The 24,506-nt window shown below is 44.6% G+C and overlaps 1 protein-coding gene across 1 annotated transcript in view; it reads right to left on the bottom strand.

The window, feature by feature from the left end:
* Positions 1-17,729: 17,729 nt before the first annotated feature.
* Positions 17,730-24,506, bottom strand: part of BAG5 (BAG cochaperone 5) — a 26,705-nt gene continuing 19,928 nt past the window's right edge. The window contains exon 2 of the mRNA XM_068254342.1: positions 17,730-19,510. Coding sequence (XP_068110443.1) covers positions 18,121-19,485 — 1,365 coding nt within the window. The 5' untranslated portion in view covers positions 19,486-19,510 and the 3' untranslated portion in view covers positions 17,730-18,120. The remainder of the gene's footprint in view (positions 19,511-24,506) is intronic.

The raw sequence follows: 24,506 nt of genomic DNA, 5'->3' as shown, positions 1-24,506 counted from the left end.
AGGCGGAAATAGACGATCGGTCGGGGCCCTCTACTGCACAAACGCAAGTCTCCTGCGCCTGCGTAGTAGAGCAGACCCGACAGAGATAGTCTATTTCAGCCTATCTCCGTGCTGAGAGCCGCAACAGCGCCCCCCGCTGGAGCCAGGAAGGTAAATATATCAAGCCTTGTCGGCTTGTCGAGCCAGGATTGCGGGACACTTCGAGGAAGTCAGCGCTGGAATTGCCTGCAGCTACATGGGAGGGGGAAGCCTTATTGGGACCATGAGGCTTCCGCCTCCCAAGGTGAGTAAACCCCCCAACCCCACCCCTGACATGTTTTTTTTTGTTACAGGTTCTCTTTAAGTGGTTAAGAAACTTGTCCAAGTCATGCAGTGGTAGAATTATATACGGTAGCTGTCATTTATGATAATCCGCACAGTAAGTCAGTACATAAAGAGCAGACACACGTGTAATCTGGTAGAGCATTATATTTATTAATCCATGCCAGATTGTCCAGTAAACACAGCAGGTTTAACATTCTTGAGAAAAATTCTGAAAAATGCACCAATATTATAAATACAAGCCGCCGGGCCGGGAGCTGCTGCTCCGAGGGCGGTACAAATCAATATCCCGCCTCCTCAAGCGGCTGCGGTCAGCAACTCCCAATCAGCACGTTTTATTCAACTTTTACAACATAACAAAAATAATACTCTATAGAACAGCTACAAAATGTAACAACGTTCCCCAAATGCCTGAAATGTCAGATTCAGTGTTAGCAAAAAAATTACAATCAAGCTGCATTTATAGCATTAGCCACACTTCAATGTAGAAAAGCAATAGTATGACTTATCAATAAGCTGTAATGGAAGAGGTCATTAGTTTCGCTCAGTATGGTGAATTGTATGACGTGTGCTTGCATGCTTCCCCCCCACCTTCTCGTGGTACGATCCAAAACACAATCCAAAAGGACCCCTGTCACTAGGCACCTTGTCTAGACTAGACACAGCTGTCGGTCCCACTTCTGGGATCAGAAATATGGATGTAAAGGGACCTGTCAGAATAGAATTATGGAAGCTGCAATTGTTTATAAAGGCATATATGATTCCACAGCTGCACTTAAAGTGGATCCGAGATGAAAAACTAACTATTAACAAGTAACTTGTCTCTATATATCTTATTAATGGTGCAGCACATGACAGGAAGGCCGAGTGAGAGAACAAAATGCCCTTAGTCTACACTCCGCCCCACAGATCCTTCACCAGTGGGGCTCAGAAGCTTCTGCACACATGCTTGATTCTCACAAGAGGCGCCTTGGCCAAGAATCATCTAGTGCAGGCATGGGCAAACTTGGCCCTCCAGCTGTTAAAGGCAAATGCATTGTGGGATTTGTAGTTCCTTATGAGTCATGACTGTGGCAGTCAGACTCCTGCAATGCATTGTGGGACTTATAGTTCCTCAACAGCTGGATGGCCAAGTTTGCCCATGCCTGATCTAGTGTGTACAAGGCTTTAGAACGTATCCATTTAAAGCACACCTGAAGTGAGACTATGGAGGCTGACATCTATTCCATTTTAAACAATACCAGTTGCCTGGCTGTCCCGCTTATCTAATTTCTCTAATACGTTTAGCCAAAGACCCTGAACAAGCATGCAGATTAGGTGCTCTGACTGAAGTCTGGCTGGATTAGCTGCATGTTTGTTTTAGGTATGATTCAGACACTACTAACAGTTCTTACAGGCAGTTGGGTTCAGTGGTAGCCAGACAATGACCTACCACGTTGTTCAAATCTGCTGAAGGTCTGTCAGGCAGACAACTGCTGGCCAAACTGTACCACTGCTCCACCTTAGCCGCCTACTGGAAAACCACCAACCTGCAGTAAATCCACCACCTGTCAGCAGCAGCTTGATGCTGGCCGTACAATGTCCAAATAATGTTAGATCAGGTAAACACTCAAAATGATCCTGATTGTTGATAGTTCATCTGGTCTACCACCTTACACCTCTCACTGGTGCTCTTAAAGCTTGAGATAAGGAATGGACACGTCATAATGTTCCATTAATAAAAACAACCAAACATCAACTGACATCCATATTCCTTTAAACTTAAAGGACAACTGAGGTGGCGTGTGACGCTATGAGATAGACATATATATGTATAGTGCCAAGCACACTAAAAACTAGGCTGTGTTCCTTTTTTTCTTTCTCTGCCTGAAAGAGTTAAACATCAAGTATACAAGTGACAGTTTCTATCCAGGTTGGACTGGGTCAGACTATAGCATAACCCTCACTGATAAGTAATTACAGTCATAAAATACTTTCCTGGCACTAAATGGCTTCCTGGTGCAGGAAAGAGATAAAAAGGATCAATAATTCATATATTTTGCTCTGGCATTCTTAAATAAAGGTGTCATGGAGCAAAGACAATGAAACAGTAAAAACTTAAAAACTAGATTTAAATATAAAACTGTGGGATATCTAAAAAAAAAAAAAAAGTTATTTTTAGGAGAAGGAGGATGGATACAAGTGTTTTTCTCATCAGTTTATTTTCACCTCGGATGTCCTTTAAAGGATACGTGAACTGACATGTGACATGATGAGATAGACATGTGTATGTACAGTTCCTAGCACACAAATAACTGCCTGATAGAGTTAAATATCAGGTATGCTAGTAGCTGACTCAGTTCTGACTCAGACAGGAAGTGACTACAGTGTGACCCTCACTGATAAGAAATTCCAACTATAAAACACTTTCCTAGCAGAAAATGGCTTCCGAGAGCAAGAAAGAGGTAAAAAAAAAAGGGGGAATTTCTTATCAGTGAGGGTCACACTGTAGTCACTTCCTGTCTGAGTCAGGACCGAGTCAGCCACTTGCATACCTGATATTTAACGCTTTCAGGCAGAGAAAGAAAAAAAGGAACACAGCATAGTTATTTGTGTGCTTGGCACTGTACATACACATGTCTATCTCATGTCACATGTCATTTTGGGTATCCTTAGTTTAAATAAATGTTTTTTTTAGATTCTATGTTTATATTGAATCGAACGTCTATTAAAAAATGTCTAACGGTGTATGGCAGCCTTTACACAGCACAGTATGCAGGTTTACCAGAAGTGCAGCGATCCCACTACAAAGCAGCGTGTAGTCTGGTAGGCTGAATTACCTACTACCTCCTGTAGTAGCCTCCAGTGGGTGTCATTTGCTTGTGAAAATGAGTAGTAAAGTTATTCTAGGATCTCACAAACATTCAATCTGCTGCAAAAGATCTCAAAGGGAATGGAAAAGAATATCTCTGCACAGGAGTATGTTTAAGTGAGCACAAATGCAGCTTCACAGTGTTTCTAATAAATCAACCCCCCACGCAGCTCAGAATCCAGATCTCTCCTCTGGAACTGCTGGCTTTGTCCCCAACCACTTTAGATGCTCCCACTGCTTAGTTTCACTAGACATGCTTATAATACAGAACATAAAATAAGTTAAAGGGAAATCTGAAGTGAAAATAAAGTTATGATATAATGAATTGTACATGTTGGTACAGCTAAGAAAAAAAGAACATTAGTAACATAGATGAGTATCAGGGGCGTAACTAGAAATCATTGTGCCCCAATGCAAAAATTCAGTAGTTATCTATGCTAAAAGTTTCTCTAAGCTCTCCGACCAAACTTGGTCAGGCTACAGTGCTATTTTCTGAGGCACTTATATATCTAAGAAACAGTGAAAGACAACTTCAGATAAGATATTACTACAAAAAAGGTCAAAGGGTCATTAGCGCTAATCTGTTGCAAAGTATATATATATATATATATATATATATATATATATATATATATATATATATATATATATATATATATATATATATATATATATATATATATATATATCTGAAAATAAAAGTATGTTTTTTTTCTTTTTTACTAATGTTAGCCATACTACACATACAATTCATTATATAATACGTTTTTTGTTTCCCTTCAGTGACACTTTAAGAGTGTAAGTGGTCTGTATTGCCCTCATCATTGGTAAGGCAGACCTAGGAAACCCAGCCACAAGCCTCCTGCCACTGGAATCCTCATGAGACGAGCACATGGTTTATAGCGCAGGAGATTTGGGCGCGGCCGGCGGCACCATAGACCGTAATATGAATTACGGCAATAGCGGCGCACAGCGAATAACTTCAGCGCTGTCAGAAGACGGAGCTGAAGTTACTTTTAAAACACTGTAATTTGGCCGCCAGCAATAGCTGGAAGCTGAATTACATCATTCCCCACCATCCACGTGGACCTGGAGGGGGAATAGTAATTACCGCCGCCAGGACTTGTGCAGGAGCAGGGTAAGCCGTATATTGGCTGTATCCTGCGCCCAAGTCTCCCGGCTAGTTCTCTTGTATGCCTCATGAGACCCAAGGCAAATCTATCATCTTATTTTCAGGTGGCACTGATATTAAAGTAGTCAGTGGTAGTCAGCTGCATTATCAACCTATCCACAAAAATGGGGATATGAATAAGAATAAATATCACACATAACAATACAAATAAAGTGCACCACTTGGCACAAATAAGGTTTCCTACCAGTTAAAAACAGGATAACACCTGCTGGTTGTTGAAGGTCGGCCATCCATCGCTGATTGCCCTCAAATATGTATTTACCACCAATCATTGCTACGCACAGACAGCGCTAAACAATGACTTGGACAGGAAATGTACCTTTCCTTAAAGTTACTTTGTAGTGGGTCACAGCCCCATCTACCCACAGGGCTGTACAATGAACAGACGTACGACTGATAGCATGGGCTGCGGTTACAAACAGGGCTTCCTGTAACCTGCTAAACACTTCAGCTGGATTATAATCCAACAAGACTATCATCTCCCTCCCAACAGGACACCTGCATGACCTCAGTAATGGTGGAGAAGCCACATGATGATGTCACCAGACAGCTGGGTTCATGGCTTGGGTACGTGGGATGTGCCAGGCGTAGGAGTGGCTACGGTTCACCCAGAAGTCCAACCAACCTCATGCACTCCTGGAGGTTCAACAAGCCTCATTTGCAAGAGTGCAAATGCCTCAGTGGTAGTAAGGCTACTATACAGTCTTACTGTCTTACTGCCACCTACGAAGGTAGTGACTTCACTTTAAGTGCCTGATACACTTCAAACTAGTATTTTTGAGAGAGACCGGCTGGTTGGGCATTCATAGAAATTAAAAATTCTGTTTAGAATCTTAACTTACAAAATGACTGGTGGGTGTGAAGTGGAAGAACTTCAGTGCCAAAACAAGCCATTGCTGGGAAACTGCAGCACCGCGTCTGAGTTTTGACAGTGGTGAAAGCAGCACATGTGTAAATACCCAACTCCCATAGGCCTAGTCTATGTACATATCATGATTTCTGAAAAGATCTGCCTTGGCGAATTTTGTACTCACACAGGCAATGCACTCTCCCCTGCAGGAACCAATGGTGCAGGTGCCTGGCAACCGCCAGACTGGCCCCTAAATTTAAGATAGTTTAACAGACATAACTGTATATACTCTCATATAAGCCTTCCCTCGTATAAGCTGAGGTACCAACTTTTCCCTCAAAAAACAGGAAAAAGTGATTGACTCACGTATAAGCCTCCTCCACAGTAGTCAGATGTGCCCCCAATACAAGTAAGCCACCCTCCCCATAGCCAGATGTGCCCCAAGGATGATACAGCTGTGTCTCTAGATGAAGAATCCTCGATCACTGCACTACTGACACATTGCTTGCAAGCTCCGCTTCACAAGCCTTGAGCAGCACACTCTGCACACCATGTTGCAGGGGATGCAGGGTAAAGACACAGCAGGATGCCAGCTGGCAAGAGCAGGATCACTATTGCCATATCCTTACTCTCCTTTTGCTAGTAACAAAACCTTCTCCACCATCCGTTCTGCTCCACTGACTCGCATATAAGCTGAGGAAGTAACTTTTCAGCACCCTTTTTGCGCTGAAAAATTAGGCTTATATGCAAGTATATAAGGTACTTTCAAGTTTATTATACTGATAGCTCTTATTGTGCTTTGTAAAGCGCTGCGGAATATGTTATGCTATATAAATAAAATAAAAAAAATAATAATAATAGCTGGTACTAGACATTTACTAAGCATTTTAAACAAAGTTTTTTGGAAGAATTTCACTTTCAGCAGAAAGACCTGCTTGGTAGGTTACCATACCCAAATTAATTTCCCTAGGAGGCCACATAAGGCAAGGAAGGCCCACTCTCCAATTGGGTCAGAAGGACACAATTATTCTACAGAATCTCCGCTAATATTTTTTTCACCTTATCTACAGCGTTTCAGTTAAAGCCCCCCGTAAGCAAAAAAGTAAGGCAAGGTAAATAAGGCAAGAAAAGTAATGTGGACGTTCAACCAGAAAAATTAGTTGTGATCTTTTTGTATTTGCTCACAATGTGCTGAAGTTATCTAATAGATAAGGACAGACAACTGTCTAAAAGCCTTATACGCATGCCAGATAATCTATAAACGAGAACGTAGTCATTCACCGTCTAGTGTGTCCAGCTTCCTTCCTACTCCCCTTTCCACTGACAGTACATGCTTCTTGGCTATAGCTCAGAAGTCATACTTAGGTGGAGTCACCTTAGCCAAGACACAGAACTAGTGGTGGATGACAGCCCACTCCCCCCCCCCCCCCCCCCCCCCAAGCCTCAGCCTATACCCAATGTTAAGTTCAAAATCTTGTTCATGAGAGGCCATCAAAACTGAAAAGCGGTGTCCAACAGCCAAAGCTTCCAGTAAAAATAATACCCGTAATTATCTCACATTGTAACCTATATCAGGTAATGGTATGTTTGGTCATAACTGGCTAGTGAGCACTGTAGTATTTAGATGGAAAGAAGAGGAAGAAGGGGCGGCTGGAAGTGAGGCAGGCATGTATAGTGTGTATGGTAAGACATGGAACACTAGGCCAGCATGGTGTGGCTACCAGCTATATTATTGGGTGTTTTTTTTTTTTTTTTTCAAAGTGAGCCCCTTAGGGTCCAGGTGGTGTTTGTTAACTATTAAGAAGCGCCTGCAGACACAGGATCCTCAATTGTCCCACTTTACGGGGTCACAAAAAAAGGACAATAACGCTTTAGGTCATCTTACATTTGTAAGTGCACCTGTAATGAAACTTAAAGGGTATCTGAAGCCAAAAATAAAATTTCATTTTTTATAAATACCGGTGTAAAGGGAAGGCTCTGCATACCATAGAGCTTTTCCAGTCCTCCATTCCTGCACATTCCCTGGTGGAAGCTATTTGCCCTCCTAGGTTGAAAAACGTTTCCACGCTTCTCATGCAGCCTTCAAAAGTACTTGTGTCCCCGAGGACTTCTGAGGATGAACGCATCGCCATGCTGCGCATGCTAAGACTTGCATGTTCACACTGAGTGTGCTCGTTTCAGAATTGCTCGAGCTCTCTGCTGATCAGCACAGGGAGAGGGAAGAATGAGTGGGCCCAACGGCAAGGGAAATACAACAGCAAATAGATGGATAAATTCAACACAACTGTATGATTTTTACCCAAAGCAGGGCTGGTATAAAGGGCAAACTTAAAGAGGAACTCCAGTGAAAATAACATTAAAAAGTGCTTAATTTTTACAATAATTATGTATAAATAATTTAGTCAGTGTTTGCTCATTGTAAAATATTTCCTCTCCCTGATTTACATTCTGACATTTATCACATGGTGACATTTTTACTGCTGGTAGGTGATGTCAGTGGAAGGAGATGCTGCTTGCTTTTTTTAGCAGTTGTAAACTGCTGTTATTTCCCACAATGCAACAAGGCTCCCACAGTGTGATGTCAGGACCTCAGTGCCGTGAGGCACTGACATCACACCATGGGAGAGGTTCCACCACAAACTCAGCCATGCAAAGCCCCCTGATGATCCGTTTGAGAAAAGGTAAATATTTCTCATGGGAAAGGGGGCATCAGCTACTGATTGGGATGAACTTTAATCCTTGGTTACAGTTTCTCTTTAAGCTGGAGGCCCCCTACCCTCTCCCCCCCACCCCTCCGGTATACGTAGGCAGAGTCCCCCCACCCAGTATAGGTAGTCAGAGTCCCCTCCAGGATAGGTTCACAGAGGTGTTTATTCACTAATGTCTACTCTGGTGTGTTGCCTCTTGTACAGGTAGATCCCGGTTAACGAATGAGATAGGGACTATGGAATCTGTCCATAAATCAAAACACTGTGCCATCTCTGTCCTCTGTATCTCCTCTATGCCCCACTGTTCCTCCAGTGTTCCCGTTACCTCTGTTCCCCCATGACTTAATCAGTTTAACCTCCTTGGCGGTATTGACGAGCTCAGCTCGTCCATAACCGCCGGAGGGCACCGCTCAGGCCCTGCTGGGCCGATTTTCTTAATTTTTTAAAAAAAAAATTACGCAGCTAGTACTGTGCTAGCTGCGTGTTGGTGACGATCACCACCGCTCGCCGCCGATGCGCCGTGTTACAGGGCCCCCCCAAGACCCCGTGCGCAGCCTGGCCAATCAGTGCCAGGCAGCGCCGAGAGGTGGATCGGGACTCCCTGTGACGTCTCGACGTTGATGTCATTCCGTTTGTCGCCATGGCGACGGGGGAAGCCCTAAAGCAAATCCCGTTCAGAACGGGATTTCGTTATGGGCATACGAGCCGGCGGCGATCGGAGGGGTGGGAGGGACGCCGCAGGGAGGGGGGCATCATGTAGCTAGCGCTAGGCTAGCTACATGATTTTAAAAAAAAAATATACTGCGCAGCAGCCACCCTGGCGCATTTAATAGAACGCCAGGGTGGTTAAAATCATTTTTTCTTTGTAATTTTGAACATTGATTTTCTCAAAAACTACAAGGTCTTTTTTGGAAAAAAATAAATAAAAAAACCTTTCCCACGGCATCAAATTTCACGCCGTTCATATCAGCGGGTCATTCGTAAATCGGAAATATTGGTACTGTTAATAAGACTATTAAGGTATGAGCTGTCCAATCAGATCCTGGTGCTGACTGGAGGAAGCCCTCAACACACTGCCTCTTTATCTCAATTAACAAGGATTCCAGTTGTAAAGGTTGGATGTTAGAATTCTGTCAGCGGTGGCTTAGGGTGATTTAATAATATGTAGGTTAGTTTATACTCATCTTATCAACAATTCATAAAGGGTGACAAGCAAAAAAAAAAAAAATGTATTTCCCCACCAATACCCCCCCCCCCCCCCCTTTACCCCAATATAATATTTATGCTTTTATATAAAGCAATAGCTAAAGTGAAAACAATCAACATACAACTCAAACCACAGGGCAGGTGCAATAATAAAAAAATAATAAGTAAAAATACAGCAGCATTCAATGCCTGCATCAAGGCCAGCCTAGAGATTACACTTAGAAAAGAGTTCCGTCTGACTCTAAGAATCTTCCATGACAACATACCTGGGGCCAGATGCAATTCACTTTTTCTAGAGTTTTCTCCAATGTGATATGTTCCCATCATATCAATAAAGTGCCTTTTATTCCACCAGCAAACAAGAAATGACACAAATTTTGACTGTACATTTTCACTTACTTTTTGGTGCTTTTTCCATTGTAAAATGCTAAAAAGTTATTTTAAACTGAAGATGAAAAATGATCTCCTAGGGCAGTGATCTGCAAACTTGGCTCTCCAGCTGTTAATTAACGAACTACAAGTCCCACAATGCATTTGCCTTTATGAATCATTACTTTGTCTGTCAGACTCCTGCAATGCATTGTGGGACTTGCAGTCCATTAACAGCTGGAGAGCCAAGTTTGCAGATCACTGTCCTAAGGTAGGGGTGTCAAACTTAAAGGAATACTATCGATTCACATATTTTTTTCAATTGACACAGGAATTGTTTGGGAAGTGCTGCTAAGTACTGGTGTATACATTTTAGTAGCAACTTCTTTGTTTACTGTTATCTATATACATTCAAACTTTACTGACGCCAAAACTGACGGCTGACTGAGCCATGAGGAGAGGGGAAATTCCCCTCACACTTGATCAGTGTAGCTCTGTGTGTGACAGAGAGAGAGAGCTCCTGACAGCTGCAGCTCCTGTGTCCTGTGTTTCTGACTGACTGTCTGAAGAGAGCAGAGGAAATGTAACTAATTGTCACAGCATTTCATACTGTTTTTGCTTTCAGAGTTTAATATGTTTGATATTTGCTTTCTGTAGTCTGATATGCAACGCTGGCTGTGCATTGAAGCAGACACCCCTTCTGCAATTGATTTGTCCCAATATAGCTAAATCCTACCCTCAATAAATTACAGCTTTTGCCTCTGATATTTAACATGAAAAGTAGGAAAATGTTTACACAGCTACTTAGACATTATTTGCACAGTCATTTTAAAACACTTGGGTATCGATAGTATTCCTTTAAATACAAAGCAGGCCAAAATTCAACACAAGACCTAGTTGCGGCCCAACCTCAATGTCTACTGGCCACCTTCCTCCCTTATAAAATTCCCTGGTGTCTCATGGTTCCCCTCCCTCCCATATACAGTTCCCTGTTGTCTAGTGGTCCTCCCTCCCCTATCCAGTTCCCCGGTGTCTAGAGGCCCTCCCCCTCCCCTATACAGTTTCCTGTTATCTAGTTGTCATCCCTCCCCTATACAGTTCCCTGGTGTCTAGTGCCTCCCACCCATCCTCTATTCAGTCCCCTAGTGTTTATTGCTAACTCCCCCATATGGCTTCCCTGGTGTTCTAGGGCTTCACCTCCAATATAGCTTTCCTGGTGGTCTTGAGTGGGCCAAACATAATGCAAAGTGGTGAAACCACTTGGGGGCTAAATGTAATGGCTCTGAGGGCCAGATTTGGCCCACGAGCCAGTGTATGACATGGATGTCTTTGGAGAAAAAGTTAATTGCATATGGGCCCTGGACAGTGAGCAGCTTTCGTAAATGGAAATGAAACAGAATAGTTTCAAACCGCACTTTCCTGCCACACCTCCGCAGGTCACAAAACAACCCCACAATGAAAATGGGGACACTGATCCAACGTCATCATGGAGAATCCACCGAAAATTAATTTACAGGAACCCATTCTCTCTAAACACATTCTCCAAGAGTGGCAACTGGAGAGATTAACTTAAGTTAAAGGACACCCGAGGCGAAAATAAACAAATGAAATAAATGATTGTATCTATCTTCCTTCTAAAAATGACTTTTTAAGATATTCCACAGTTTTATTTTATGTTTAAATCAACTTTTTAAGTTTTAACTGTTTTATCGTTTTTGCTCAATGACACATTCATTGTAGTATGCCAGAGCTAAAATCAATGAACTATTGAGCATTTTTATCGCTTTCCTGCTCTCAGAAGCCATTTTCTGCTAGGAAAGTGTTTTATAGTTGGAATTTCTTAATGAGGGTCACACTGTAGTCACTTCCTGACTGAGTCAGCCACTTACATACCTGATATTTAACTCTTTCAGGCAGAGAAAGAAAAAAAGGAACACAGCCTAGTTATTTGTGTGCTAAGCACTGTACATACCTATGTCTATCTCATCATGTCACCTCGGGTATCCTTTAAACAATAACTGCAAAAACAGCTACTCCAGACAGACTTGCACACACAATAGATAAAAGTAGCTTAAAACATCAGACGGACAGATTTCCCCGTTTCGGACAACAATCACTGTAAAAAATGTAGCTAAATAATAATGATGAGCAACCGATGCTGTCGGATTAATTCAGACAACTATTGGGCAGACATCATGTAGTTGCCCGTGGTGTACAAGTCGTTATAAACGCCACTGTTCCAGAGCATGCGCGCATGTCGTGTGACTTGTCAGTTTGGCTTGCGCATGCAGTTTTCGACCGACATAATTGTTTGAAATATTGGTGTGTGTGAACGTTGTTGTTCAACTACTTGTCATTTCTTTTTGCCAGGTAATGTCGATTGACGGCTCACCCGGCTGCCACTCAAAATTTCCGGCGGCACTAAATACTAATCCCCCTCCGAGTCTTAGCAACCTGGAAGGAAAAGTAATTCAGGGCATTACCCTTGTGCTGGGTGCGTAGTATAGCACTAGTGCTATAGTAGCTGAAACCACCTGCTTCCCTGCAGAAACCACCTTCTTAGACAGCACTCCACGCTCGCTATTGTCGTGCAGGGTCTAGTCTATCTGGCTTCGACAGACTTCTTCAATTCCAAACAAATCGCATGACCAGCATGGACGATTCAAGTAGTAGTATTTAGTCATTTCCAAGATGTGAAGAAATAAAGCCAGGACATCCGACAGCTCAATCAGGATGTAACTACAGCTACTTACAGCTTAATGCCATCACTTGAGGTTTTTGTCCGCTCCAAAAGGCGACAGTCCGTTGTGCTGAGAAGACCTACACTGCAATGTACATGACTGGGTAAGGCTTATCCTCATTTACTATATTACTTCATATTTTTTCCATTTGTCTGGCGGTCTATACAATTATGTAAACTATAGAAGGTGTTTTTTTTTACTCCGCAGTACTAGTCTATACATTTGGTAATACCTGCACCTGAAAATCAACTTGGCTATTGTGCTTATATTATGGATTAGGGTTACACCTGCCATCCTGTGCACTGTATGGTTTTAATAGCTTTTATATATTTTTTTTGGATACATCCTCAATAAACTTGACATTAATCATTACTTGATGTTTTGGTGGCTTGAATATGTATAATGACTGCCTAGATAGACACTTTTTTGTATGTTACGGCCAGAACCGGAAGTGCGGCCACTTTGCGTTCTGGCCGGCCACTTTGGGTTCTGGCCGGTCAATGTGTGAAGTGGCTGCTGCGCTGCGGCCAATGTTAGAAATGGAGTGGTTCCTGTTAAGATTAATGTAATTTCTGGCCGTCTCTGGCCAAACGTAGCAAAAGTTAGTAAATTTAATGAAATTAAGCCGGCGGCATTGTAACGGATGAAACCGCCGGCTTCCGTTCTCTCTCCTCCCCCCCTCTCTCTCTCCTATGGGTAGCCGGGGGACACGCGTGTCCCCGAGAGTCGTTCGTGGTTGCAGGGAAAGCAGAGCGGGAAGGCTGCAGACATCGTTTCTGCCAGCACCCGATCTGCAGGGACGAACAGCAGGATTGCCTGCCGCGACGAACGACTCTGGGGGGACACGCATGTCCCCCCCCCCCCCCCGCTGCCAGTATTGGGGAGGAGAGCAGGCAGGGGGGAGGAGTGAGAACGAAGCCGGCGGTTTCATCCGTTACAATGCCGCCGGCTTCATTTCATTAAATTCACTAACTTTTGCTACACTTGGCCAGAGACGGCCAGAAAATACATTAATCTTACAGGAACCATTCCATTTCTAACATTGGCCGCAGCGCAGCAGCCAATTCGCACATTGACCGGCCAGAACGCGAAGTGGCCAAACTTCGGGTTCTGGCCGTAACATATACAATAGATACTACACTGCAATGTAGACATGGTCCCTGTTCCAAACATACCTTCCTGTCCACAGCCTGTAGCAAGAGCTATATGACAGAGCTGTAGTTACATCCTGATGGAGCTGTCGGATGTCCTGGCTTTATTTGTTCACATCTTGGAGGTGAATAAAACGTACTACTTGAATCGTCAGTGCTGGTCATGTGATTTGTTTGAAACCACCTGATCCTTTTCATTGTTTTTCACTGACCAAACTTGACGAGCAGCATCGGCATCTGCTTGAGATGTACGGTTACTGGGCGGAGCACCGTCCCTGTCTTAGGCCAATGTGACATGAATGGTCCACCTTCAGGGACAAGTTAACCGGCACTAATTATATATGTAGTAGTAACACACATCACTTTCTCTTTTTAGCCTTTTGTGATATTAATTTTAGTTTTCATTTAGTGGATTGTTTTGCACTATGAGGTTATTCTAGATGGGACACAACTTGGTTGTGTTGAGGTAAAAATAGAATCTGATGTTATAGGATTTAGATTTTTAAGAAGAATCCCCTTTGCACCCTCATGGGTGGTATATGTATTTTTCAACCTCATTGATATGTGTGTATTAGCAAATGGAAGGCTATTTAAGAGATTTCCAGCTGCGGATCCTGTCATGTGACATAAGCATTGAAGAAGAATTCCAGGCACATGACTACATCTAACCTGTGGGGAGGAAATACCATCCTCACCTCAACAGGACACCCCGCCTAGTGCTTGGCCCTACTTTCTTTGCTGACTCCCCCTTTTCCTCTTCTGTTACCGATCCCCTGCAAGCATTATTCAGGTCACCATATGGGCAGCACGGTCACTCTCGCCTTGCAGATTTGGGTCCCCGGTTCGTATCCCATCCCAGCCAGGGCACTATCTGCACAGAGTTTGTATGTTCTCCCTGTAGCTGTGTGGGTTTCCCCTGGGCACTCCAGTTTCTTCAGACATCCCCAGAACATACAGGTAAATGGCTTCCCCTAAATTGGCCCTAGATTACGATATATACACCACACGATACAAACATAGACATATGACTATGGTGGGTATTAGACTGTGAGCCTGTCTGAGGGACAGTTAAGTAACAAGACCATATACTCTGTATAGTGCCACGAAAGGGGTTGGCACTATATAAAAATACTAAAAAAATAATGTCCAAGATGGCCATCTGCCTTTTCTAGGATGTGACACAAAGGGGTGCCACTTTAATTGGCAGCAGGAACCCACTGAAGACAGTTTATGACTTGGCCAAGTGTAAAAGCCCAACCACGGGAGTAGAGGGGTCCCAAACAAGAAGAGCGCAGAGTTCCGGAGAGAGACCCCCTTCGGAGGAAACTTCATCTCCACAGGTTAGTTGTTTTAAAAGTTTGCCTGGAGATTAGCTTTCAGAAATATATTATAATCTATCTTAAAATCAATAAATAAATTACCATGGAGTTTAGAAACAATTCTGTTAAGTACAGGGAGCTAAATCTAGTCACAGAAAACAGCATAAGATTCAAAAGTTAGGCATAGACTGCAATATTTAAGGCTCCTTGGCTGCCATTTTCCAAAGACCAGCCCTGGTGTAAAGGGATCTTACCCTTCCAGCATAACACAGTAAACATTTCCCTCCCCAATACGGGATCAAGTGATTTAGGTGCACAGTGCGACTGACAGAAGAGAGCCAACTGGCTATTAGGATGGATAAGATGGAGGTAGTTTGAGAAGCAGATTTGTAGATGATCACTACTAGTCTCTACTACTAATAGCTGATGGGACCCTTGAGTGCCAGGGTTCACTGAATGGAAATAGGAGGGGAGGTTGGTGTTAGACACTAGGAAGTGGGTTAGTGTTAGAAATCAGGAGGGGGGGGGGGGTTAGTACTAGGCAGTAGGAGGAGAGAGTAAGTGTTAGGCAGCAGGAGGGGAGGTTAGGCACTAGGAAGGGGGGTTAGTGTTAGACATCAGGAGAGGTGGTTATTGTTAGGCAGCAGGAGGGGAGATTAGTGTTAGGCATTAGGAGGGCAGGTTAGCGTATAGGCAGCAGGAGGAAAGGTTAGTGCATAGGCAGCAGGAGGGAATGTTATAGTCTATAGTAAAATATTGGTTACATTACCAATATTTTAGCTATCAGAGAAGCAGTGGCGGTTCGATACATACTCCACCAATCCCGAGACTACAATAAGTTTCTGCACTGGCGGGCCACTTATTCCTTCCAACCTAAAGTTACCAGAGACTAGGAGCTTGTTTTCCCACCAGCAGTGAGAGATATCCATGTACTGGGAAGGAAGGGACGGACACAGTAGTGCTGGGTAGTCAGAATTCTCTGGGAGACCTACAATGCTCCACTAGATACAAGTGGAAGACCCTATATGGTGCAAACAGAACACCAAGCAAACATTAGTACTCAGCTAATTCATACCATTAATGTGACCATGGTATAGCTAGTAGAATAATCTTGTGGCAGCATATTGCTGTGCAACAACATTAACACCATACTATGGGCAGGTTCAGAAGAGCATGAAAATCCTCTGCATGCCTAAAGTAAGCGGCTGACATTCCACTTGCAGGTTTTTTTCAGTGCAGAATGGCAACAGAGATGGATTTCATTCTTTACATAAGGCCTTATCCCTTAAAGTGGACCTGAACTCAGAACTTACTCAAGGATCAAAAAGATAAGCAACAGCATAATAACCTTTCAAAAATGTTTACAGCTTAAATAACTTCTGCAATAAAGCTGCAGTGTGTCTATTTCCTACTTTCATGAAAGCAGACAAAGAGTTAACATCCTGTGTTTACATATTAGCTGTGTCTGCCGAGGGGGAGACTTCCTCCTGACACTTTTAGAAAAAATAATTTCTCCTGAAAACAGTCCAGGAACTAAAAAAAAATGATTTTGTCAAACAACTGAAGGTAATATAATTTAGTTTACCATCATGTGCTCGGTGTATAGAGCTCTATTATACTTATATAGGTATAAGTATATAGATATACTTTCCCGAAGCATGGTATGGGTGGCTACGTCCATTATAACGTGGACATATTATAGAAATCGCATGCATGGTCCACTACAATGTTCCCAGGCATGTTGCACTGCAACGCCCAGGAACGCGCTCTGTATTGGGGACATGTTCATAACTAACCCACCACCGACACCAGGTTTTATGGAGTGGCCATACACCCCATCCCTTGAACTAAAAGGGACACAAGGAGCGACAGCATCTGCCCTATTTCTCCATTATCTAAGTGTGAATCTGCCGACTAGAGAGAAGTGCCAGCAAGTTGTCACGTGACCACAGACAGACGAGCGGAATACTGACCCAGGTCCCATCTCCACACTGGTCATGGAGATCAGGTTCAGTTTTTTGGTGACAGTTTTCTGCAGGCCACCAGCAAGAACAGAAGAAAAATGTTGGCTATTGGAATACAAATGTGAGGCGTTTCATTAATCTCAGATCCTGCTCATATAATATGTTCCTGTTAATTAGGCAAAGGCTGAGTGGTTTTTTTATGGAAAGTGCAGCCATGCTAAACATAATCTATCTCATTTCACAAACCCAAATTTACTTCATAGTAAGAAAGTGAAAAATGAACTTACAAGTGGAGCTCCAGGAATGTATAACTTCCCACTCTAACTCCATCCACATTAAAGATGGCATACATAAGAAAAACAAAAAGGTAACATACAAAACACACAATTTTATTCACCCAGAGCCCACAGTTGTGTCCTTTACTGGGTGATTCCACCTTCCCCATCCCGAAATGGAAACAGAAGTAGTGATGGTCGTGTCTAGGAGAACTCATGGAGAAGCATGTGATCAGTTTGATAGATAATATAAGTCTCTGATTTGCTAGTCTTGATCATGTGCAATAGCAGGATTTGATTGCAGCAAATCAGAGCTTTGCAAATCAGCTGATCAAACAAATCACGCTTCTCCATGAGTTCTTCTAGACAGGACTATCACTAAACAGAAGATGCATTATCAGCTAATAATACAGATCACTGCCCGTGGAGTGTGGGGGGTAGTGGGTGGAAAGTTAGAAAGTCTCGAAATTCCACTTTTAAGGGGAACCAGAGAGGAACGATCATTAAAAATAGAAAAAGATTTTATACATACCTGGGGCTTCTTCCAGCCCCATAAGCCTGGATCACTCCCACGCCGCCATCCTCTGCTTCCTCTATCACCGGTCCCGGGTCCCGTCATTTCCAGCGGACGCGGCCAATAGTCCGCATCACAGGGGCTCCCTCCATACACCTACACATGCGGCTGCGCAGTAGGCAGCCGCACGCGTAGGTATATGGAGGGAGCCCCTGTGATGCGGACAATTGGCCGCATCCGCCGGCCGACTGGCCAACTGGCGGAAATTACGGGACCCGGTACAGGTGGATCCAGGCAGCGGAGGACGGCGGCGTGGGAGCGATCCGTGCGTATGGGGCTGGAGGAAGCCCCAGGTATGTATAAAAGCTTTTGTTTGAGTCATCTCTGGTTCTCTTTAAGCCAACTACAAAAAAAGCCAAATTAAGGTTATGCTCAACTGGATTTATATTCTGAAAATATTTTATCAGTTCTGCTGCAACGTTGACTAGATAATCCCCTTTAGGAATGTGTAAACATACATAAATCTGAGGGGGAAGCCAAAAATTAAAAAAGTAAGTAACTTAAAGCTCAATGAATCTTTGTAAGGACTACACATTCCACTCCCCCCCCCCCACCTTCCTACAATCATAAATTATATGCATGTTTGGATACAGGAAGACCTAATACTCCCATTCATCTGTTTTCATGTCCAGATAGCTGAGGATATTGTTGGCAAACTTCACCGCTTGTTTTCTTGCGGTTTTTGAACGGTCATCTCCTTGGGGATCGATAGCATCTAAAGCAAGCAGCTGTTTAGTGATAAATTCTTCCAGTCGCATGTAATTTTTATCCGATCGGTTGCCATCGAAAGAAAGGACTTCTTTCTGAAGCTCCGACAGATTCCAGAGAACTCTCCAAACAGAAGTGTGAGATGGATGTTCAGGGATGGACTGAGCACAGACATTCTGTCTCCTTTCAAGAGCTTCTCTGAGGTCAATGTAGGTGATGACTGTTTGGACCTCCACCACTGCTCTCCTTCTTGCCTCTCGTATGCAAGGATTCTTATCAACGCTCACTTCATCCAGCTGGGCAATGAGAACCTGAAGCTCAGACTTGGTTCCTGTATGACAGTCAGCCATACTTTGACCTCTCTCTATGATGCCAGACTTTATTTCTAAAGATCTTTTACGTATTTCCTCAATTTTGACGATGGACTGGTTTTTAGCCAAGTCATAAGCGCTGGTGAACTGGGCTTCCTCCTCGAGGTCCAGATATTTCAACAAGTTGTTTATTTCCTCCACTACCTCTTTTCTATAGTTCCTCACTTCTACATGACCAGAAACATCTAACGCATCCAGGTCGGCAAGGAGTCCAGAGAGAACGCAAGAGAGGTGTCTGTAGGTTTCACATTCATTTACACCAGCAAGAAGCCCGATGAGGCTGCCCCGGGCCTTATTTACCTCACACATAACAGCGTTAATTTTAGGGATGGATGGGTGAGCATCTGTAGAGAAGGGAAGTGCCAGGACCTGCTGCTTTAGACAGTTTTCTAAGATCTCTTGAATAGCAAGAACTTTAGTCAGGGTGCGATACCGGGCCTTTCTTAAGGAGGCTTTGCCTTCTGTTTTTACCTGTGTTAGTCTCATTAGAATGGTTTGAATTCCTTCCTCAAACTCCTCAGTAACACACCCTCTCCCGCCATGAAGAGGTGCTATTTGCTGGGCTACAAAACACTGAGCCTCCTTGAAGATCTTCTCGATCTCCAACCTGCAGGGATGATTTGCATTCTGCTCCATTTCCTTCATGAGCCTCTCCACCTCTTCTATTGCTCTCTTACGAGCCTGTACTATATTGCCTTTTCCTTCTGTATCAATAGATTCAATTTCAAAGAGCTGCTTGGTCAGGGCTTTCTCCAGCTTTTTGTACTCCGGGTCACTCTGGAGTCCACTGAAGGTCGCCACACTTTGCTCGAGCTCTTTGACTTTCCGTTGTATCTCCTGAAGGGCTGTGAGTGAAGCATGTTGATTGCCCATATCCATACTCATACAGACCTTCCTATAGAGACCGGAACTGAAAAGGAACAGAAAGATGTTAGACCCACGACTGGATGCATGTAAAACGCACATGTATGCGAAAAGCATGAGCAAGTAACTATCTTTTAACATGTATCACAGTTCCTCATCGCTGGATTTCCCACACTCTGGACCAGTAACCTACAGCAACCCAGTGCTCAACACATGATTAAGTGTCCACCACCATAATTAGGAACACAATCAGGTATTTCCAAAAAGGAGGACTCACACTAACCAATAGCTCCCCGCAGGGAAGTTTAGCAGCAGCAGGGAGAGCCGTCAGTTGGCTCTCCCAACACCCAACTCACCCGCGGCATACTAATATGTACTCGGAGGGTGGACCATTAGACACCAGGGAATTGTATAGGGGAGGAAGGGAGAACCACTAGAAACCAGGAAACTTTATAAGGGAGCGAGGTGGCCGCTAGACATTGAGGTTGGCCAGAAACTTGGCCCCAGTGTTCAATTTTGGTCCACTTTGTATTTGAGTTTGACACCCGTCTTATATGGAGATAAGACATACAAACAATTAGACACATGGAGGGACACAAGTTAAGCGTTGTGCACAGAGGCCAGTGTATCTCAGTTACCAAATAAGACACAGGCTAAGTGTTCTGTGCAGTGATCAGTATTACTACATAACAAAATGCAGGGTAGATCTTGTATACAGAGTTCTGTGCTGCTATGTAACAAGACACTGGGCAGGTGTAATGTACAGAGATCAACATTACTACATAACCAGACAAGATAAGTGGTGCATGGAGGTCAGCATTACCGCATAACCAGGCTCAGGATAAATGTCACGTATGAAGCACAGCAGACAGAAGTGTTCTGCTTTGCACGGGCCCTAAGTACTTGTACACACAATGCAGTATTCACTCGTAATTGATAAATGAAGCAGTAGACATTTATGTTAGCAAAACAATGCATCTCCTATTGATGTCCAGTGTATATAAAGCTGCCTGTTCTAACATCTTGTCAGCATACACAGGGCCGGCCCTAGACTTTTTGCCGCCTGAGGCAAAGTTAGAAAAAATTGCCGCCCCAAAAGCCCCCCCCCCCAAGCCGTGGGTGGGGGGGGCCGCTGAGCTGGAGGGGGTAGCGGACAGGAAGGGGGGATTGGGCCTAGCGGTGGAGAGGGAGGTCGGACTCCCCCTCCCTCGCCTGGGTCCCCCGATCTGCGCTCCACCTCCAGCTTTAAATAGCTCCGTAGCTGCCGATAGTAAGAGGGGCGGGGATCACTCACCTCTTCCGGTTCCAGCGTGCGCTCCACTGATGTCGCTTCCTGCAACACCGCCTGCTGAATTGTAAGTGGGCGGCGTTGCAGGAAGCGACGTCAGTGGAGCGCACGCTGGAACCGGAAGAGGTGAGTGGTCCCCGCCCGTCCCTCTTACTATCGGCAGCTATGGAGCTATTTAAAGCTGGAGTGCAGATCGGGGGACCCAGGCGAGGGAGAGGGGGGGGGGGGTCCGACCCCCCCTCCCCACCGCTAGGCCCAATCCCCCCTTCCTGCCTGCTACCCCTCCAGCTCGGTGGCCAAACCCCACACCCACGGACGGGCGGTTGCCGCCCCCCAAGAAGTGCCGCCTGAGGCAAACGTTTCACCCCGCCTCATGAGGGGGCCGGCCCTGAGCATACAGGTACTACTAAAGAAGGATTATTAGCCGAAAGCTTGCTGTTTTGCTTCTAAGTTAGCCAAATGGAATCATTCGGATTTAAAACTTCTTGAGTTTAATTAATAAATGATTGATCGTATGATGATTAGTAGAGAAATCAGCGGACCTGAACTCAGAACTCCTGTCTGCACTAAAAGATACACAACAGCATAATAACCCAAAAAAATGATTTGCTACAGGTGATACAAATCCTAAAATAAATCTGCAGAGTTTCTACTTCCTGATTCATGGAAGCAGCCATATTGTCTACAGCCAGTACTTTCAAATGTACTTATCTGCTTATCATGTGACAATGGGGAGATGAAATTACGACTAGTGATTAGACACAAAAAAAGTGGGCATTACACAGGCTAAACTCTTAATACATACATACAGGGTGCATTTCTGTTATGTTTTCCAGGTGTCCTGTGCAAGAGTTCAGGTCCACTTTGACCACTTGATACAATGGTACTGTAAATGTTCATAGGACCTGCACAGAACCTTTTACATGGAACTGATCTGTATGGTCCTGGTGTGGGCCGGATCCAAGGCTGTGGAGTCGGTACAAAAATCATCCAACTCAGACTCCTCAGTGTATGAAACCACTGACTCTAGGTACCCAAAATTGCTCCGACGACTCTGGCAGGATCTGTGCACCTGTTGAAGTCGCATCAATATCTGCTGCAAGCTAGTGACAGTTACATAACCTGAAAGGACTACCCACTAGAAATATGCTCACGTTCAGGTTTGGGTGGATTCACACCCTAATAAATGGAGTTTCCTGCATAGAAATTCTAATCTGCTGAATTAAGTGGGTTTTTTTTTTAAATTTTCGATTCCTGCTGATACACAGAAAGCAGAAACGGATGTGTCAATGGATTTTAAAGAGAAACTTAGACCAAGAATTGAATTTTATCCCAATCAGTAGCTGATACCCCCTTTTTTCATGAGAAATCTATTCCTTTTCACAAACAGACCATCAGGGGGCGCTGTATGGCTGATATTGTGGTGAAACCCCTCCCACAAGAAACTCTGAGGACCATGGTACTCATAGCAGTTTCCGGTCTGTGAATCTTGTTGCATTGTGGGAAATAGCTGTTTACAGCTGTTTCCAACTGCAGAAAAAGCATGCAGCAGCTACATCACCTGCCAACAGTAAAAAGGTCACCATGTAATAAATGTCTGAATGTAAATCAGGGATTTAAAAGATTTTACAATGGGCAAACACTGACTAAATCATTTATACATAATTATTGTAAAAATGAAACTTTTTTTATTACTTTTTTTTTACTGGAGTTCCTCTTTAAAGGGGCAGTACAGCAAAAATTAGGGTACTGGGATAACCGTAGTAGCATGTTTCTAATAGTATTAGGTAGCGTTTCTGTTTACAAAGGTCGGCTAAATAAGAAAATTTACAGCACATTTACAGATCCTAATGTCAGAAAAAAAAAAATGATGGTTACTGGGGTTATCCCAATAGCTTGAATTTCGCTATAGTGCCCATTTAAAGAGACAATGAAGCGGGAAAAAAATATGATATAATTAATTGGTTGTGTAGTATGGATAATTACAAGAACATTAGTAGCAAAGAAAATATTCTCATATTTTTATTTTCCGTTAGTTTTTTTTAGAACATTGCATCATTCTGTAATATTTGCAGTTTACACACTACTCAGCATCTATCGATATATATAATAGAGTAAGTGCCTCAACCTTCGAGCAAGAAGAAGAAGTACTTTGCATGAGAAAATGTATGCGTGCTCAAACACCAAGTTTTAGGCTTCTTTTCCACGGACTGTTGAGCTGTGTGCTCAGCAAGCAGTTACCAGGCAGCAGCAAGCAGTTACCAGGCAGCAGCAAGCAGTTACCAGGCAGCAGCAAGCAGTTACCAGGCGGCAGCAGCAAGCAGTTACCAGGCGGCAGCAGCAGGCAGTTACCAGGCGGCAGCAGCAGGCAGTTACCAGGCGGCAGCAGCAGGCAGTTACCAGGCGGCAGCAGCAGGCAGTTACCAGGCGGCAGCAGCAGGCAGTTACCAGGCGGCAGCAGCAGGCAGTTACCAGGCGGCAGCAGCAGGCAGTTACCAGGCGGCAGCAGCAGGCAGTTACCAGGCGGCAGCAGCAGGCAGTTACCAGGCGGCAGCAGCAGGCAGTTACCAGGCGGCAGCAGCAGGCAGTTACCAGGCGGCAGCAGCAGGCAGTTACCAGGCGGCAGCAGCAGGCAGTTACCAGGCGGCAGCAGCAGGCAGTTACCAGGCGGCAGCAGCAGGCAGTTACCAGGCGGCAGCAGCAGGCAGTTACCAGGCGGCAGCAGCAGGCAGTTACCAGGCGGCAGCAGCAGGCAGTTACCAGGCGGCAGCAGCAGGCAGTTACCAGGCGGCAGCAGCAGGCAGTTACCAGGCGGCAGCAGCAGGCAGTTACCAGGCGGCAGCAGCAGGCAGTTACCAGGCGGCAGCAGCAGGCAGTTACCAGGCGGCAGCAGCAGGCAGTTACCAGGCGGCAGCAGCAGGCAGTTACCAGGCGGCAGCAGCAGGCAGTTACCAGGCGGCAGCAGCAGGCAGTTACCAGGCGGCAGCAGCAGGCAGTTACCAGGCGGCAGCAGCAGGCAGTTACCAGGCGGCAGCAGCAGGCAGTTACCAGGCGGCAGCAGCAGGCAGTTACCAGGCGGCAGCAGCAGGCAGTTACCAGGCGGCAGCAGCAGGCAGTTACCAGGCGGCAGCAGCAGGCAGTTACCAGGCAGCAGCAAGCAGTTACCAGGCAGCAGCAAGCAGTTACCAGGCAGCAGCAAGCAGTTACCAGGCAGCAGCAAGCAGTTACCAGGCAGCAGCAAGCAGTTACCAGGCAGCAGCAAGCAGTTACCAGGCAGCAGCAAGCAGTTACCAGGCAGCAGCAAGCAGTTACCAGGCAGCAGCAAGCAGTTACCAGGCAGCAGCAAGCAGTTACCAGGCAGCAGCAAGCAGTTACCAGGCAGCAGCAAGCAGTTACCAGGCAGCAGCAAGCAGTTACCAGGCAGCAGCAAGCAGTTACCAGGCAGCAGCAAGCAGTTACCAGGCAGCAGCAAGCAGTTGTAAGAGTTTGAGAGGCATTTTACTGCCTATCAACTGTCCGTGGAAAAGAGGCCTACCCTAGCAAGTCTGGCTTTGCAAATCTGGCCTAATTGGCTATTCATGAGGCAATGCTCATGCAAATATGCATTTGCTTTTGCATGCCAAACTATGCAGGGTCAAAAAACCAATACTGCAAAGCGGTCGCCCTGCTACATGCCAGTGATGAGCAAAAATGCAAAAATTTGTTTCGATACATTTTTACCGAATTTTCGCCTAATTTCATTTTGACAGGCAAA

This window comes from Hyperolius riggenbachi, chromosome 9 (genome assembly GCF_040937935.1).
Source record: "Hyperolius riggenbachi isolate aHypRig1 chromosome 9, aHypRig1.pri, whole genome shotgun sequence".
In the NCBI taxonomy this organism is placed as follows: domain Eukaryota; kingdom Metazoa; phylum Chordata; class Amphibia; order Anura; family Hyperoliidae; genus Hyperolius; species Hyperolius riggenbachi.
This window is presented reverse-complemented; position numbering and strand designations above follow the sequence as displayed.